The 17327-nt window shown below is 50.9% G+C and overlaps 1 protein-coding gene across 3 annotated transcripts; it reads left to right on the top strand.

Annotated features, from left to right (window-relative positions):
* Nucleotides 1-377: 377 nt before the first annotated feature.
* Nucleotides 378-17038, top strand: LYRM9 (LYR motif containing 9). Of its 3 annotated transcripts, none has more exons than XM_032429143.1 (4): nucleotides 378-435; nucleotides 12557-12700; nucleotides 14312-14404; nucleotides 15341-17037. In XM_032429143.1, exons 2-4 carry the CDS (start codon nucleotides 12575-12577, stop codon nucleotides 15356-15358), a joined length of 237 nt encoding a protein of 78 aa, XP_032285034.1. In that variant the 5' UTR covers nucleotides 378-435; nucleotides 12557-12574; the 3' UTR covers nucleotides 15359-17037. The 3 variants fall into 3 exon arrangements, with proteins under 3 accessions (XP_032285034.1, XP_032285035.1, XP_032285033.1); XM_032429144.1 differs by lacking the exon at nucleotides 378-435 and adding an exon at nucleotides 9295-9406 and having other exon boundaries at nucleotides 15341-17038; XM_032429142.1 differs by lacking the exon at nucleotides 378-435 and adding an exon at nucleotides 10539-11908.
* The last annotated feature ends 289 nt before the right edge of the window (nucleotides 17039-17327 follow it).

Raw genomic sequence — 17327 nt, 5'->3', positions numbered from 1 at the left:
CCCTTACAAATACAATTCCTGTCATCAACATGAGTGGTTTAGGGGAAGTCCTCCAGCAAGCCTTTTCACCAATCTTGAACACCCCTAATGTTTTAGCAGCGATCCATATTCAGAAACATGGGGGAGAGCCTGCCTTCAGGGCTTATATCCGAGGTAGCAACAGCCAGAAGGAAGAGTGGGTGTTTAAGGTAGAGAAGGCTGTTAGTGGGACAGCCTTCTTTTTCATCCGGGTGGGGTCGGGTCAGGCCAGGGGCACCCAGCCGGTCTCGCCCGTAGTTTCCCTATAAACAGACCCCAGCCCCGCACGCGGCCGGCAGAGGGCGCTCGACGAACAGCCGACTGGCGGGGGCGGTGCCGCGCCAGTCCCGGGGCGCAGGCGCACTCGTGGCTGCCGCGTCCGCCGCGTCCGGGGTTGACGTTCCCCAGTGGAGGCGGGTGAGCGGCGCGGCACCGGCGGAGGGCGGGCGCGCGGGGAACGGAGCCGCCCGGGGCGGCGGGGCGGGCTCGGGGTGTGAGGCCTCGGGCGTCCTCGGCCTTGCGCGGCGGGTGGAAGACCCAGGGGGGCCCCGTGGCGCCCCCTTCCCTTCCCCGTCGGCTTTCGCGGCCTCGGAGGGCCCGGTGTCCCGGCGACGCGGGGGAGCGGAGCAGGCCCCAGGACGGGGGAGGGCCGCGGGGAGCCAGGGGACTCCAGACGCCTCTGCGAAGTGCCCACTGTCTGGCACACACCTCCGCGCTCAGCCTCGGCTGGGCCATTTATAAAAGCAGACGGGGCCCCTCCACCGTCCATCTGCCCCGAGCGCCGCTTGCCTGGGGTAACCTTCACGTTTTGATTGATGCTTCTGCATAACACAGCAAGTCGCGCTGAGTTCGAAACCCCTTAGTCCCCAGGACTGTTTTATTTTTTTATATAGCTTACAATTCACGCATTTAACGTGCACCGTCGAATGTCTTTTAGTATATTCAGAGTTGTGCATCCATACTCATAATCAATTTTAGAACATATTCATTGTCCCCAAAAGAAGCTTCTCCTTTAGCTGTCACTCTCAATCTCCCCGCCCTGGGCAACCCCTAATCTACTTGCTGTCTCTATGGATTTGCCCATTCTGCACATTTCCTATAAATGGAATCATACAATATTTAGTCTTTTGTGACTGGCTTCTTTCACTTAGAGTAATGTTTTCAAGGTTTACCCATTTTGTACCCTGTATCAGTACTTCATTTCTTTTTATTACAAAATAATATTCCATTGTATAAATGTACCATGTTTTATTTATCCATTCATCAGCTGATGGACCTTAGGACTAATCTTAACCCTTCACCTCTTTCCAAGGCCCTTCTGGATCTGACCCAGCCTTCCTGGCCAGCATCCTGTTTGCTCCCCCTCTGGGCTCCTGTGGGATTGGCAGTCCCTTCCTCCCTTAGGCCTTCATGCAAGCTGCCTCTGCCTTCACCGCCCCTTCACCAAATCCTACTCCTCCTTCAGACCTCAGATTTAATGTCCTTTTCTCAAGAAACCTCTGACCCTTGACTGGGTGAGGGGCCCCATGAGCCAGTCTCTCAGGGACCTGAATTCCACTTTGTAGCAATTAGTTATAACTGAATAATTAGTTTTAATTTTACGTTAATATGTAAGATACACGCGATCAGGGGCTTCTGTTTGTTTCTGTAACCCCAGTACCTGGCACCTTGTTGGTGCTTGTGACTATTTCAATACCTGGGCACACATGCCTACCATGTATCAGGCACTGCTATACTATACTAGGGACACAGCCATGAACAAAATAAACTCCCTGCTGTGTGGAGTTTACATTCCAGTGGGGGAATACAAACAAATGTATGTCAGGTGGTGAAGAGTGCCATGAAGAAGGATGGAAGGGAGTGCAGAGTGGTCAGGGAAGTCCTCTTAATGAGACCTGGATTCCTCTGGGGCAGAGCAATGTGGGTTTCTTGAAGAGTAGTTGGGTAATGGAGGGAGGGAGAGCATGAGAGAAGGATAAATCCAGAGCTTTCAACTCGGGTCCTTTTGAGATGAGCCCTGCGTATGTGTAGAAAGAGCTTGTGGGGAGGGTAGAGACCTGGATCCAAAGCCTAGCTACGCTCTCACCTAGTTTCTGTGTGACCTGGAGCCTCAGTTCTCATCCTCTGTAAAATGGGAGTAATAGGGTTGTAGATGAAGTAGCCCCTGTGAAGTACCCAGCCCCGTGGCTGACACCTGGCAGATGTATAATGGTTCCCTTCTTTCGCCCTCAGACCACAGTGGTGTGTTGTGGCCTGTGTGTGGGAGGCCATTGGCACAAAGCAGTCTAACGTCACAATGACTCAATTCACGATGCTTGTTGCTCTGCTCTGAGACCAGCATGTTAGCCTTTTGTCTGATTTTTCCAGATTGCTTTGACTGGGCTAGCTCACCAGGTTCACTTGCAACTGGTAAACTGGCTCAGGGTGGTTGAGCTGACACAGGGGATGTTCAGAGTAGCTCCTTGGGCCTCTGAGAGAGACAGCAGGTGTGGGAGAAAGAGCTGAGGACCCAGAGCCAGGGATTCAGGGTTTGAGACCTGGCGCTGCCACCTGCTGGCTTTGTGATTCCAGGACAGCCACTGTCCTGGCTTTAGTGTCCTCTCTCGTAAATGGAGGTCAATCAACACACAGTTATAGAAAGGATTACAGTGTGAGACCTTATTAGAGGAGTATGGGCAGCGTGGGGTGTGAGCCTTGAGGAGGTGACGTGAGAGCTAAATCTAAGGATCAAGAGGAATTCTTGAGGCAGGCGAAGAATCCAGCGTAGGGGGAAGAGAGGCGTTGAAGAGCACAGCGCGTTTCAGAGACACGATTAACAATAGTTCCCAAGTGCCTCGTATGTGCCGGGCACCGTGTTAAGTGGATTAGGAGCATTATTTAATCCTCACAACGATTCTGTGCAGGAGATACTATTAGTTGCCCCATTGACAGATGTGCAGCTGACTCTGAGGTGGAAATTGGGAAACTCGCCCACGTCCCACAGCCGGCCAATGATGGAGCCAGGATTTGAACGTAGACTGCCTGATCCCAAAGTCCATGAACTTAGCCTCTAAGTTCAGTATGTGGCTAGAATGCAGGGAGTGTAGACAGCAGGAGATGAGTTTAACGAGAGAAGTTGGAAGCAGATTTGAGAGGGATAAAGAACACTCCACAGAGGTTCTGGAGAAGGGGGAGTGACATGGTGTGTTTTTTAGGAAGTATCCTTGGGTCAGACTGGAGAGAGCCATATTCGGATAGTCCGAGCAAGGCATTGTTACAAAGCTGGGGGCCCAGGTACTGCCCAGGTGCATGGGGGGGGAGGGGACTGAGGACAGGGAGGGTGAGGGGAATGGGGAGTCTGGGTCTTGAGAGCCTTCATCATGAAGGAAAGGGACTGAAGGAGCATGGACTGCTGCCCCGCTTCTAGCTTGGGAGAACGTGCGTGTGCAAGCTGGAGCCCCGGAGCTGGGGGAGCAGAACGACTCTGCTTCTATATTGCGACTTTCCCCATCCAGAGAAATAATTGCATATTTAAACAATGGCCTGCACAGGCTTAATTTAGCCTTGTATCAGTGTTTAATAGGGCATAATTTCTGGTCATGTTCTCTAGTTCCATTCTTTCTTTCTTTTTTTAAATATATGACTTTTTCCCACTTATTTTTAGGTGCCCTATGTCAGGGCACAGGGTAGGGAAAGAGCCAAGGGGGTTAAATGGGGCTGTAGGCCTATTTCTCAGCATCTGTACCAGTGATATCACTTGGCTCCCAGGAAATTCCCTTTGTGGCTTTATTCTCACTCTTTTCCTTTATTCTGTTATATTCCCCTTTGGGTTTTCTAAGAGCTTTTTTAGTATTTCCTTAGCTGCCTCCTTTTCTTTGTCTGTGTAATTGACATCAGCCTTGTGACTTTTTCTTTTTTTCATCTTTATGCAGCGGGAAGCTATAGATGATGTCCTTGGGTTTCAGAAAAGCATGGTGAAAAGTTTTATGGAGAAGGTTGAAAAATAAGTACGGGATAATAGCACAGTCAAGTGCTTTCATGAATGCGGACCTGGTCCTGAATGAGCCCCAGGAGAGTTCTCTGTGGGGTCCTTAGCCCTGATCCGGGCAGCATTCTGTGGACGGCTTGGATACGGACATAGTAGGTAGTATTAGAAGCAGGTAGGGGCAGCAGTCCTCGGTTTGGTTCCTGGCCTTACCATCTAATAGTTGGGTGGTCTCTGGCAAGTTTCTTACCCTCTCAGAGCCCCAGTTTTGTCATCTATAAAATGGGCTAATGATACGTACCCCGTAAGATTGTTGTGAGGGTACATGAAGTAACACATGTGAAGCTTGCAACACCTTCCTTTTTTTTTTTTTTTTTTTTAAAGATTTTATTTATTTATTTGACAGAGAGAGACAGCGAGAGCAGGAACACAAGCAGGGGGAGTGGGAGAGGGAGAAGCGGGCTTCCTGCCGAGCAGGGAGCCCGATGTGGGACTCGATCCCAGGACCCCGGGATCACGACCTGAGCCGAAGGCAGACGCCTAACGACTGAGCCACCCAGGCGCCCTTGCAACACCTTCCTGGCACATACTGATCACTCCCTGAATGGTAGGTCGTGAGACATGGCATCAGCCGTGCAGAAAGCTCGAGGTAGGACAGCTCGGTAACATGTCAGGCCATCCATATTTGGTCCTAGGGCCGAGCCCAGAGCCACACACGTGCTAGATGCTCTGAATGGCTTTGGATGGGTGACTGACACAGCTCGCTGGGGTTAATGTCTCTCTCTTTGGACCCCCTTTGTGCCCCGGATGGGATTGTTTCTGTGCTTTTGTTGTGCTGAATTGAACGGAGTTGGATAACAGACAGGGCCAGGTACCCCAGAGATTGTGGCAGATGGTGACTCTGGACTAAACTAATCAAATTCAAGATGAGAAACAGATTTAAGAAGAGTTCATGGAAAAAAGTTTCCTCTGAGCTGAATGCCAGGGTCGCATGGGGGCCCAAGCAGAGAATGCAGTCTGAGCGGCCTTCCTTGAACTGCCTGGTAAAGGAGGGGACATTGCCACCTGAGCTCTAGGACCCATGGAGCTGGTCAGGACCCAGGAACACTGTGGCTTTCCCACTGGACAAAAATCTAAGAGTGAAACCATAATAAGGGTGTGTGTGTGTCCCGAGGAGCGTGAGTGGGACGGGGAGGTCTAGGAGAGGATAGCACCTTCAGGGTGGGGATCTTGGAAGAGAATGACTGCGGGGCTGGGGTCCCTGGCTGAACAATGACAGACTGGCCTTGGGGGTCGGGTAGGGAGACTTGAGCCCCAGAGGGCAGAGCTCAGATCCACGAGTGAAGTTTACAGGGCAGATTTTAGCTCAGAAGCAAAGGCAATCTGTGACAGCTCTGGCTCAATGAAGTGGAGAGCTCAGACTTGGGAGGTCGTGAGCTCCCCGCCACGCGGGAGCATGTTAAGGAAGAAAAGCTTAAGGACTCCCTACCAGGGATGTGGAGAAGAGATTTCTTCTATCCTGGATGGGAAAAGGTCGCCTTCGGCGCTCTGGTTTTGAAAGACTCCCTACTTTGGATGGCTTTTCTGCTCATTCAGTTAACACCTCTGACTGAGCACCTACCATGAGTCAAGCCATGCCACCTTAGGTATTTTTATAACTTTCTAATTCATCAGAGGCTACGGCATGAATAACCAGAGCTCAGTTCTGATTTGGGAAAAAGCTAAATAAATTTCACCTGCTCTTTAGTTTGATTTCAAAGAAAAAAAGATATATATTTTTTCTCTCTGATGTCGGCAGAGGTCACTAAATCAGTGCAATCCACAACCTCTCCCAGTGTCGGTTTACACGAGCAGCTCCCTTCGGCAGCCCATTTTTGTCTCAGAAGCATCGAAAAGTATCATAACATATTGTTTTCCCTTTTGCTGCTTTTCCAGGGCCAGAGAAGGGCCTCCTATTGAGTGAGCTGCCGCCATGAGCCAGGCAGTCATGCGTGCTGCCTTAATCAGTCCTCACCTCAGTCTTGCCATGATCTGGGGCCCATGCACTTTCACTGTTCCACTCAGTCTTCAGGGTGCGGGAGAGTTGACTGGAAACTGTTGGAGAGAGGAAGGGTTCAATTTGACACCCTTCTTTTGAGGGACCACTGCGTGCCAGGCGCTGTATGCCTACCAAAGCCGCAGAGGAGGCTGAGCTGGGAAGAGGGTGGAGGGAATGGGGAATTTGGTTGCAAATGGGATAGAGATTGGCAGTTGACTGGGGAAAGCCTTGACACCCCCCAACCCCCCGCCCATACACACACACATAGACACACCTACCACCACCACCATATGCACACATACTGATGAGCTTAGAGTTTGTTCTATGTGTGCCCTTAAAGGATATCAAGCAAGGGACTCAAAGATGAGATTTTTGTTTTTCGTTGCTCATTCTGGCTGAGCCTAGGGAGGGACTGAAGAAGAGACATGTCAGAAGGGTGTTGAATTAATCCAGGAGAGAGGCTCTGAGAGGCTAACAGAGACAAGGAAAAGGAGGGACCCCTTTCCTTAAAGAACTCAGGGAGGTTGGAGCACTGGAGTTAGAGTCCACATCCCAGCACCGCCACTCCCTGGCTGTGTATTCATGATCAGCCTCAGTTTCCACATCTGCAAAATGGGATGATAATGGTTTTTGTCAGAGGATTGTCGTAAAAATGTCTAGCACCACGCTTAGCACATCAGTCAGCTCTCGGGCAAGGATGAATTTCATGGAGGAGGGGATTTGAACATATTCTTGCCCGATGGCCTCTCCAGACGGAGTGAGGCAGGAGGCATCGGTTGCCTGGAGGGAGTTCCTTCAGGTGAGGTGGAGGGAAGCTGAGGGGACCGGAAGGGCTTGGCATAGATGGGCAGGAAAGGGAGGCTGTTGCTGCTGAAGGTGATGGGCAGGACTGCTCAGGGCCTGGAAGAATCTGAGGTTCATCAGCCAGCAAGCATTGATGGAGGAGTGTGCTCGGTACCAGGCTGTACCATGCCGGCACTGAGAGGACAGAGATGGGGGAATCGGACACAGTCCCTGCCCTCATGGGAGTTCCGTCCTGTCGGGGAGGATGGAGAGGCAAACACTTGGGGCCGGGGCGATTCCCGCTGATCTAAGCAGGCACAGCAAGCTGTGGGCAGACAGATCAGGGAGAGAGTCTAGTTCGGTGTGGGGAGTAAGAGGGGACAGGAGGACTTAAGCAAGAAGAAATTTCCTGGAAGGGTGTTAGGGACTCACAGGTTCAAGGGAGAAGGCTGGAGGACTGGGCAGGAATCTAGACATTTCTGGCAGGCCAGGAAGCAAGAGCTACAAGGACAGTTCAGAGCAGGAAGAGGCTGATGAGGACACACCATTCCTGGGGTGTGTGAACTCATTTTCAGGCTCTTTGTAACCCTGCTCGAGAGCCCATTTCCAGAGGTGGGGAGTACTCAGTTGGCCTCGCCGGGGTCTGATGTTCTCGTTGTGGCCGGGAGAGATGGAGCCACGGACGACAGTCTTAGCAGGCCAGGCTCAATGGGAAGAAGTCATCCCTTAGAAAGAAATTGGGGAGGAGGGTGCCGTTAGGAAGAGTAGCACCCATCTGGATTCTGGAGCTGGACTTCCCAGGTGGAGATCCTGGCTTCTGCACTCATAGCTATGTGAACTTGGACAAATTTTTTGCCTTCTTTTTGCCTCTGTTTCTTTATCTGTAAAAGGAGAGCATAATGGTACCTTCTTGTAGAGTTACTGTGAAGATTAAAATAAATTCATGTGCATCGTTTAGAATAGTGTCTCTCACATGATACATACTCAGTAAGGCTGCTGTAGTAATCATTGTAAGTGCTTATTAGTTGTTATTACTACTAAAGGAACTACTGGGGTGTGCCAGCATGCCTGGCAGGTGGAGGCGTGATTAGGTCTGAATCTGAAGGGGGGGGGGTAAGAAGGCTTCAGGAGTTGGTGCCAGCCTCACGAGTTTAAGACTTTATCCCCCAGGTAATGGGAAAGTGGTGGAAGGGTTTTTCGAAAACAACTTTTTGTTACAAAAAATTTCAAAATATAGAGAAGTTGAAATAGCAGCACAATGTCCACCCTTATTCCTGCCATCTAAACACAATCTGAACATTTCACCACATCTGCTTTATCTTTCTCACCCTATCTTTTCTCTTTTTGTGTTGCCTTTTGTGGAACCATGTGAAAGTAAGTTGCAGACATGATGACACATCACCTCTAAACACTTCCTTCCACTTGCATCTCCCAAGAATGAGGACATTCTCCCACACAACACATTGTTGTTCTACCTAAGAAAATTAGTAATTGATAATAATTCACAATATCCTGTCACATCCAGCTGTGGGAAGATTTTAAGTGGGGCGTTAGACAAGGCATTGTGGCTGCCATGTGGAGGCTGGCTGGAAGGGGGCCGAGGGCAGGTAAATATCCCCCCAGTAATGCAGGTAACAGATGCTGAAGCCCGACCTAGAGTGATGTGGGGACACGAGGGCTGTTTGAGGTACCTACAGGTCTCCCACTGAACATGGTGGCAGGGATGGTGGGTCAGTGAAGTCTTCCAGGAGGAGGTGCCAGACCTAACAGCTGAGTGTTGTAGGATCAGGAGACCTGCAGGAAGCAGATTGTGGGCAAGAGTGGGAGGATTCATTTGATACATGAATCTTAAACATCTACTGTCATGATTCCGTTTATATGTCAACTTGACTGGGCCATGGGTTGCCCAGAGATTTGGCTAAACATTTTTCTGGGTGTGTCTGTGAGGGTGTTTTTGGATGAGATTAACATTTATTTATTTTTTTTTTAAAGGGGGAGAGAGAGAGTTGGGGGGGGCCGACGAGGGAGAGGGAGTCTTTTAAGCAGACTCAGCACTGAGCGCAGAGTCCAACCCAGGGCTGACCTGAGATCATGACCTGAGCCAAAACCAAGAGTCCGATGCTTAACCGACTGTGCCACCCAGGCGCCCCTGGATGAGATTAACATTTAAATCGGGAGACTGAGTGAAGCAGATTGCCCTCCTTAATATGGGTGGGCCTCATCCAAGCACTTGAAGTCCTGAATAGAACAGACTGACCCTCCCCCCAAGTGAGAGAGGATTCTCCTGGCTGATGGCCTTCAGCCTGGGACATTGGCTCTTCCTGGTTTGACGTTGACTCAAACTGGGACATCTGCTCTGTGAGATTTCAAACTTGCCAGCCTCAATAATCACATGAGCCAATTCCTTATAAATAATGTACACATATGAATATAACATATATATATATTCTCTCTGTATATTCTATTGGTTCTGTGTCTCTGGGGAACCCTAATGCATCTACTATATGCTAAGCATTCTGTCATGGTGCAGAGACCATGACATGAGAACATGACACAGGCTTTCATGGAGTGCGCCACTCAGAGCTGTTTGCCTGGACTCTGTGGTGAGTGGTGGGAGATGGGATGAAGGGTGGGCAGGGGCCTTGGAGGAAGGAGTATGGATTTTGTTCCATAGGCCAGTGCTTTCCAAACGTCAGTACCACTTCCATGATTTTTGTCATATTCACATCTCAACTGCATTCTTCTTTGATACATTTAAAAATACCAGTTTTACGCCCATTCCTTTTTAAAACTGTTTAAGCCACAATACCTATAAAATTACGGGATTTTTTTTCTTTACACATGAAAATAAATATTAAATCATGACAATAGAAAGATGTTGGCCCATATACTGCTTCAAATAATTTCACAGTTTTCCTACATTTGGGGAAGTTGTCATGAGTGACCGGGTAGGGGTGGGATATCAGATCTGGAGTTTTAGGCAGGAACATGCCATGCTGAGATTAGGTTTTGGAAAGATTCACTGGCTGTTGAGTGGTAAATAGGTTGGAAGATAGGGAGACGTGCTCGGAATTCTGGCCGTTGTCCAGGGGAGCTCTGATAAGAGCCTGAAGCAAAGCTGTGCAGTGGGAATAGAGAGGAGGGGACAGATGTGAGGGGGCATTCAGAGGTCGAATTTGATAGGATTTAGAGACAGTGGCATGGGATTGAGGCAGGAAGAGGAGTCTAGGTTGGCTCAGTGATGGTTTTGGTTTGGTTGCCTGAGAAGACAGAGGTGCGTTCACAGAGGCAGGGAGCCCGGGAGAGGCTAAGGTCAAGTGCAAAGAGCAGGATATGCCAAGCAATGGTTAGAGGCTGCAGAATTTGACTACAGTTTTAGCAATGATGCTGTGAAGTTCATTGCCCCTTAATAGCAAACCCACACTTTAAATTAAATTAAAACATTTTTAGTTTAACTCTTCTGAGTGGACCCACACATATATTTTCTGCTACTTATTACTGAGAATGACTAAGTATTATAATTGAGCTGAAAATAATCTCCCGCCCATACTTGCTGGGTTGGTTTCTAAGTATTGCTTGGGTTTTTATCTACTGAAACAAAGTTGTGCTCTTTCCAAATGTTAATTTTGAAGACTGCAGATGGTAACCATCTGTTACACGACTAGCATTTTACAATATTTGATTAGCACTTTATATAGTTTGGGGAAGCCTGCCAGTGGAGTCTGCCCATCAGGTGGGGACTTCGGTGGTATGTCCTCTGTGGTGGCCTTTGAAGGTCTTTGCCCCCATTGTATGGGGTTCCCGTTTTTTGGGGGGCTTTAGCACAACTAGTCAGACTGGCAGGTTGATGATTCGTGGCAGGAGAACCATACGGGCCTTGCCGTGTTTGCACTCTTTCTTAGAGCTGGAACCATCAGACCTCATCGTGGAAGCAGAATTTGGGAGGTCAAGATCTGTCCATCAGTTAGGACTCTTTGGGTTGCAAGTGACAAAACAAACCCAAGCCCCTTTTCTTTGGCAAAGGGCATTAATTGAGTCAGGTCATTAAAAAGTCTAGAGGTAGGACTGCCTTCAGGTGGATGGTTGTAGGATTCAAACGAATTCTTCAGACTTGGTTCCTCTCACACTCTCGGCTCTGCCTGCTGCTGTGTGGCTTTAGTCTCAGGCTTCCAGAGGAAGCAAGATGGCGCCCCCGAGAGAGGAGCAAATCCCCTCAACAGCAAGTGTAGAGGGAAAGAACGGAGGCCTTCCCGGTCACCTCTGCAGAGGTGGTAGGATATGTTCTGATTGGGCCAGCTTCCATCACGTGCCCATCTGTGGCCCAATCCCTGCGACCACGTGGATGCAGGGCTCTGATTGGTCAGACCTGGAGTGGAGCCCCACCCTGAGCTGTGGGCGGAGGCCTGGGGAGAGGTGGATCGCCAGTCACACATCCAGCGCTGTTAGCGGAAGGGGGGAGGGTTGGGGGGCAGACCGCCACCTGCCCGCCCTGGTGTCATGGCCGGAGCCCAGAGTACCAGGAGGCATTGGCAAACTTAGCCGTGGAGACAGGCAGTTATTGTTGCCAGGAAGATAATATGCTGGAAATGGAATGAAGGAGCCTCTGAAATGGGCTACTTAATGAATTTCCTTTCTTAGTTTAAGAACCTCTGATAGATTTAGTATTCTGGGTCTCTTTTTTTTGAGGGGGAGGGAGTTGTCTTTCTTCTTTTTATGTTACTTTAAAACTAAGGCCAATCACTTAATCTTGGTCTTTTAGCTCCTTCGTTTGGAACATTGTGAGCTTCTCTGTCAGAGAGGGGAGATCTGTACAGAGCAGATAACAGATTCCATTCAGTCCAGTTCAACAAACAGGGCACGAAGCCGCGGGGCCTGGGCCAGCCTCCACAGGCCTGGCAGCAGATGAATCCTCAGCAGTGTGGGAAGCGCTGTAACAGCTCCAAAACAGGGCACTGCAGCCCCTCAGGGCAGGACAGTCAGGAAGGGCTTCCCAGAGGAAGTGACACGGAGCTGGACCTGGAGGGATGACCATGAGTTCCTCCCATGGCAGAGAAGAGGAGGGGAGCTTGGTGCTGAAGGGGCTGCTTGTGCCAAGGGACCAAGAGGTGAGGTACTTGCTGGTTTGGGGGATGAGCCTAGGCCACTGGTTCCAGAGTGCATTCTGGCGTCAGCCTGGAGGAGACTGGAGAGTGACAGGCTGAAGGTGGGGGCAGACAGCAGGCAAGATGCTGTGGTAGAGGTCCAGGCATGAGCCTGTGGGGCATCTGGTTAAAATGTATTCTGTTCTCTAGCAGGTCTGGGGCGAGAGAGTCTGTTTCTAACCAGCTCTCAGGTGACGTCGGTGCTGCTGGTCCAAGACGATACTTTGAGTGGCGAGGCTCAGACCTCTGGCCATTCTCCCCTCTGTTGCCTGTAGTCAGCTGGTTTCTCAGTCTTGCAGTGCAGGGTCTTCCTGCTTATCTCCCCTACTCTGCCTGTCTGTGACACCTCCTCACCGCAAGTTGGCTTCCAGAAAGAAGGCACCAGGATGAGGCTGTGCGATCTCACCTTTGGTCCCGGCGGGCCTGCCCTGGGCTGAGACTTCTGCAGGACAGAATGCTCCGCCCGAGCTCAGGGTCTGGGTTCTGTGCAGTGTGGCACAAAGGGAACCCAGCCTCCACAGTGTATCACACCTGCTCACAGAGCCGTGGGACGTGGGCCTCGGGGCCAAGGCTTGGCTTGATGCCTTAGAAGTCATGCTCTGTGTTTTCCAGGGACAGAGTGTCTCGCAGATGGCCCCGCTCCCAGGGGCAGAGCTTGTGCAGAGGCCACTGCAGCTCTACCGATACCTGATGCGCTGTTGCCGGCAGCTGCCCGCCAAGGGCATCCAGGAGCATTACAAACATGCTGTCAGGCAGGTGGGAGCAGCGGTACTGGGCTCGGGATGGGGGGTTCCCATGATAGAGGGCTTGTCTCAGGGCTGGGGGCAGGGGACAGGGATGATCTTTCGGGTGGTGGTGGAGGGGAGGGGCGGCAGTCTGGTAAGAGCCACCAAAAACCACAGCCCAGCTCCTCTCTCTGATTTCTGCTCGGAAAACAGAAGATGTATCATCCAGCACATCAGCTCATGCCAGGGCTCAAATAAGGCAGCTAAATGGATAATTAAAATAGAGTATGGGTCATAACATCATTTTGACCGGCATTAATGCACAGCCTGGATTTACTCATGAGAAAACATCAGGAAAATCCAGACAGAGGGACCATCTCCCACACCGCTGGCCTCGGCTCATCCAACATGGCAGTGTCAGGAAGCACAGAGAAAGGCAGACCTGCTCTGCTTTCAAGAGGACTAAAGAGAGGTGACCATGAAATGTAATGAGTGGATTGGATTCTGGACCAGAAAAAACAATGATTAAAAAGGACGTTATTGGAGACCTTCATGAATTGGAATATGGGCTGTAGATGAGATGGTAGTATTATATTAATGTTGAATTTCCTGAATTTGACTACTGTCGTTATGTAATCTCCTCATTAAAACACACTGAAGCATTTAGGGGTCAAGGGTAACTTCTAATTGCTCCCAGAAAATTGAGTACAAACCCATATAAAGAGAGAATGATAAAGCAAATGTGAGATGTTCATCATTGGTGATTCTGGTAGGGAACTTGTTCATATTCTTGCAGCTTTTCTGTAGGTTAGAAATTATTTCAAAAAAAAAAAAACTTAAATGAATACAAATGTAATGTGGAAAGTAAAAAAATAAATAAATAAAGGTAGCAACAGACAGGCTGTGAAAACATGGAGGAGGGAGCAGCTAGCTTCCTGAGGGCATCAGGGAGGACTTCCCAGAGTGAGCATTTGAGGTGCTCCTGAAGACAAATAGGAGGACCTGTGGGGTCAAGAGTGACTGGGCAGGGGAGGTACCAGGTACCCTTCTGGAGGGCCCTGAGTGCCACACCAGTGAACCCAAATCTCGTTCCTTCTCAAGGGTGAACATCTGGTCAAAGGCAAGGAGCAGCCCCACGTTGCTCTGCACCGGGCCTGGCTGGAGTCTCCAGTCACCCCCTCCACGGCCCCCACTCTGCTTGGGCTTCCAGCATGGGCCCGGAGAGGCCGTGTTCCTTCCTATTGTGCAGCCTGGTGCAAGCAGCTCCCTGGGGGGAGCAAATGGAACCGAGAGGTGGAAGTTTCCTTGGGCCCCTGCTGCCTGATAACCTTTGGGCCCAGCCTGATTTGGGGTAACTTGGGGGCCAGTCTTCCATCTTGTAGCTGCTCTGCTGGCAGGAGGACCGGCTGTGTAGTTAGAATGGACCGGGATTTGAATGCTGGCGCCATGCACAGTCCCAGTTAGGGCGTCCGGGCCTCTGTTTCCTCATCTGTAGGTGGGATCATCCTAACTCTCTCTGGAGGGCTAAGAGCCATGCTGAGTGCAAAGTGGCCGCAGTGTGTCTGGCCTGTGCCTGGTGCTCTGAAGATGCTGGTCCTGCGAATTTTGCCTTGTCATCTTTCTTTTATGCTTAAACTTCCAGAGTTTCCGGGTTCATTCAGATGAAGACAATCCTGAGAGAATCCAGCAGATTATTAAAAGAGCCATTGAAGATGCAGACTGGATCATGAACAAAGTAAGTGCTTGGCTCCCGGCTCCCCCTGCCCGCTGGGGGGTTGACAGCGGTAATCTCCATGGCCACCAGGGGTCGCCCCTGTCCCACAGTTGAGCCCTATCAGGCCTGCAGAGGCACCCTACAGCCCCAGCCAGCCGCTCCCCTCTTCCAGAAGCCCAGAGGCGGTGGCAGATGCCTTTCTGGTTGCATCTGTTTTCTGCAATGGGTGGGGAGTTCTCAGTCCCTAAAGGCCAACAGTGCTGAATAAGCTAAGACGGGATAGCAGGAAGAAGGAAGAGAAAGGTCTTCTTGGAAGCAATAGTGCCAGGACTAGCAGCAGCCTTGCGATGCCTCAGACGGGAAAGCTGTGTTGGGGCGTAGTGAGTTCCCCGTCTCCAGGGGTATTCATACTGAGGCAGGGTTATTGAGGAAACATTCAAGTATTTATTTTGGTAGAGGAAGGGAGGGAGTCAGGAAGACAGACTAACTTGCTGGTCCTTACCCACTGGTGTTAGAACAACCTAGAGAGCTGGGTGGAGCATGCCCCCCCCCATCCTTCTAAATCAGAGTCTCCAAATGTGGGGGTCAGGGTTCGTTTTAAAAACTCAGTGATTGGACTAGATGTCCCCCTACGGTCTTCCTCTAGCTGAGATTTTTTTTTTTCTTTGAACCAAGATTCAGCTTAAAGAACAGGATGGGCATGCCCCGCATTCCTTTCTGACATTCCCATATCTGTCTTATGTGCGCCCTCCTAGCCCATCAGCTTCCTTTTCCATTAAGGAAGGAAGGGGGGCCCGGTGCCAGCTAGAGATTTGACTGGTGCCTTCCCCCCTACCTCGGAGGAGCCCCTGCAGGAGGCAGCTAAGGCTCAGAAGAACATGGTTCTCGGGATTTCCTGGGTCTTCCCTCCCCCATTGGCTTCCCTCACCCACTTCTAATGATCTCTCTGCCTTACAGTATAAGAAACAAAACTGAGATGCCGGGGCCTAGAGAACCAAGCTGTCCTGAAAACATTGAGGTTGAGAGACCTCGCTTCTCCTGGAAGTCAGCAGCGGCAGCCGTTTTGGAATATCCATCGGCCTTATTGGCTGAGAGCAGGAAATCAGGGGTAGGAGAAGCTGCCGTCTGCTCAGCTGGCTCTTCTTTCCACGTGTATGTCCCAGCATCCTTTATGTTTGCTTTTCTTGCCACTGCCACGGGAGATTTGGGGAGAATATGTTTTGTCACTTTGCTCCGAAGGTGCTGCATGTATTCTGGGTGTTGTCCTTTGAGACCCAGAGTGGGCATCCTCTCGGGCTGTCCAGGGAGGACAGGGCATGGGTTTTCGAACCAGTCAGGTCTGGATTTGAATCTCAGTTCTGCGGCTTTTCAAGGGTGTTGCCTTTGAGCTCAGCCTCCTCCTGTGTGAAGGTTAAGTATAAGGAAGTCGAAGAGCTTCAAACGTCCCCCTGAGGAGGCCATCCTCCACCGCGCCTTCCTCCCCGCCCGCAGTGCTCCACATGTCTCTCTGGCACACTCCTCGTCGGGCCCGGGGGATGTGTGGGCCTGCCCTGTCCTGCTTGTCCCTGAACGCTCATGGCCCCACCATGCCCAGCAGTCCCCCAAGCAGCCGCTCCTCCCGGCACTGTCCTTCCATGAAGTCCTGGTCCTCGCCTTCACGGAGTTTCTAGTGTCCCTGAAGTGGTGAAACGCACGCTGCGTGGAACAAGGAAGAAGGGCAGAGCAGCTACAGCGGACGCCGAAGTGTGCAGGCCTCTGTGAACCTGCGATCTCTCCTGCTGGCCCTTCCCTGCTTTGCCAATGTCTTGGAAGGAAGAATGGAGGCAGGGCAGCAAGGAGGGAGGTGGGGAGCAAGCATTCCTGTGGGGTATGGTGAGCCTGAAACCCATGGAGAGAGACTGGGTCGCATCCCAATGCCATAGAAGTTGCTCGTAGGGGAACTTACCTGGCCTGTTTCAGCCTTGGTTTCCCCATCTCCAGTGCAGTGATGCCCCCACCTCCCTGCCTGCGCTGCAACAAGGAGTACTGAGCTCTAATGCATGCCAGGTGCTTCTTGCAGAAACTGGCTCAGGGAGCTGGCTGCACTGCCGTGGCCAGTCACCACAGTTAGGGAGCCCTGCTTTGCAGACTGGGAGATGGCAGCACAGACAGGTCGAACCCCTTTTCAAGGTCACCAAGCTACTAAGCGAGGTCTGTGTGAATCTACCAAACAGTACAGATTTGGGAGGGAAGGGGGAGCAGCAGAGGGAGGGAAAGCATCCAGGAAGGACTCGGGGGCCTGGCCAGAGCAGGAGGGGCAGCCAAAAGAGGAGGAGCCACACCGGACTTGCGTATCCCCAAGGACTCTCAGCCAGAGGGATAAGCCAGCAGGTTCGTGACCCTGCAATGAATTATAGGACTTAAAGTGACTCAGGGACATCTGTATGGACTGATCAGCAGGTAATGAAGTAAATATATCGATTTCTGAAAGCTCTGGTGTCTTGAGTGCTGTGCGCATTCATTCCCCAAACACATGCTGTTCCCCACTGTGTGCTATCGTCCTAGGTATTGGGGACTTAGGGACAGGCCTATACAGTAGGGATCGTTCTTCAGGAGGGGATCGTTCTTCAGAGGGGAGGTCTCTCTTTTGTTTAGATTTTTCTTGTTTTCTAATAATGGGGGAGGCTGGTATGTGGTGATTATTTCTTGGCCAAGTATTGGTTGTGTAGGGGGGGGCGTGGGGGTCTCTCCTTATCACTGATGCTCAGGGGCTGATATAGAGGGGGGAACACTCACTCTGACAGCATGATGGGCAGGCGTGGGTGGCTCCCACAAGAAGTTTGTCTTGAGGCAGAGAAAAGACTTCTGCCCAAGCACAGATTGTCAAGAATTAAGACCCAAACTTCCTCCCAACTTCCTGAAATGAACCTGTCCCTCTGTCCATCTTGTTTCCCTGGGGGATGGG

The sequence above is a fragment of the Phoca vitulina genome, unplaced genomic scaffold (genome assembly GCF_004348235.1).
Source record: "Phoca vitulina isolate PV1807 unplaced genomic scaffold, GSC_HSeal_1.0 scaffold40, whole genome shotgun sequence".
Taxonomy (NCBI): domain Eukaryota; kingdom Metazoa; phylum Chordata; class Mammalia; order Carnivora; family Phocidae; genus Phoca; species Phoca vitulina.
This window is presented reverse-complemented; position numbering and strand designations above follow the sequence as displayed.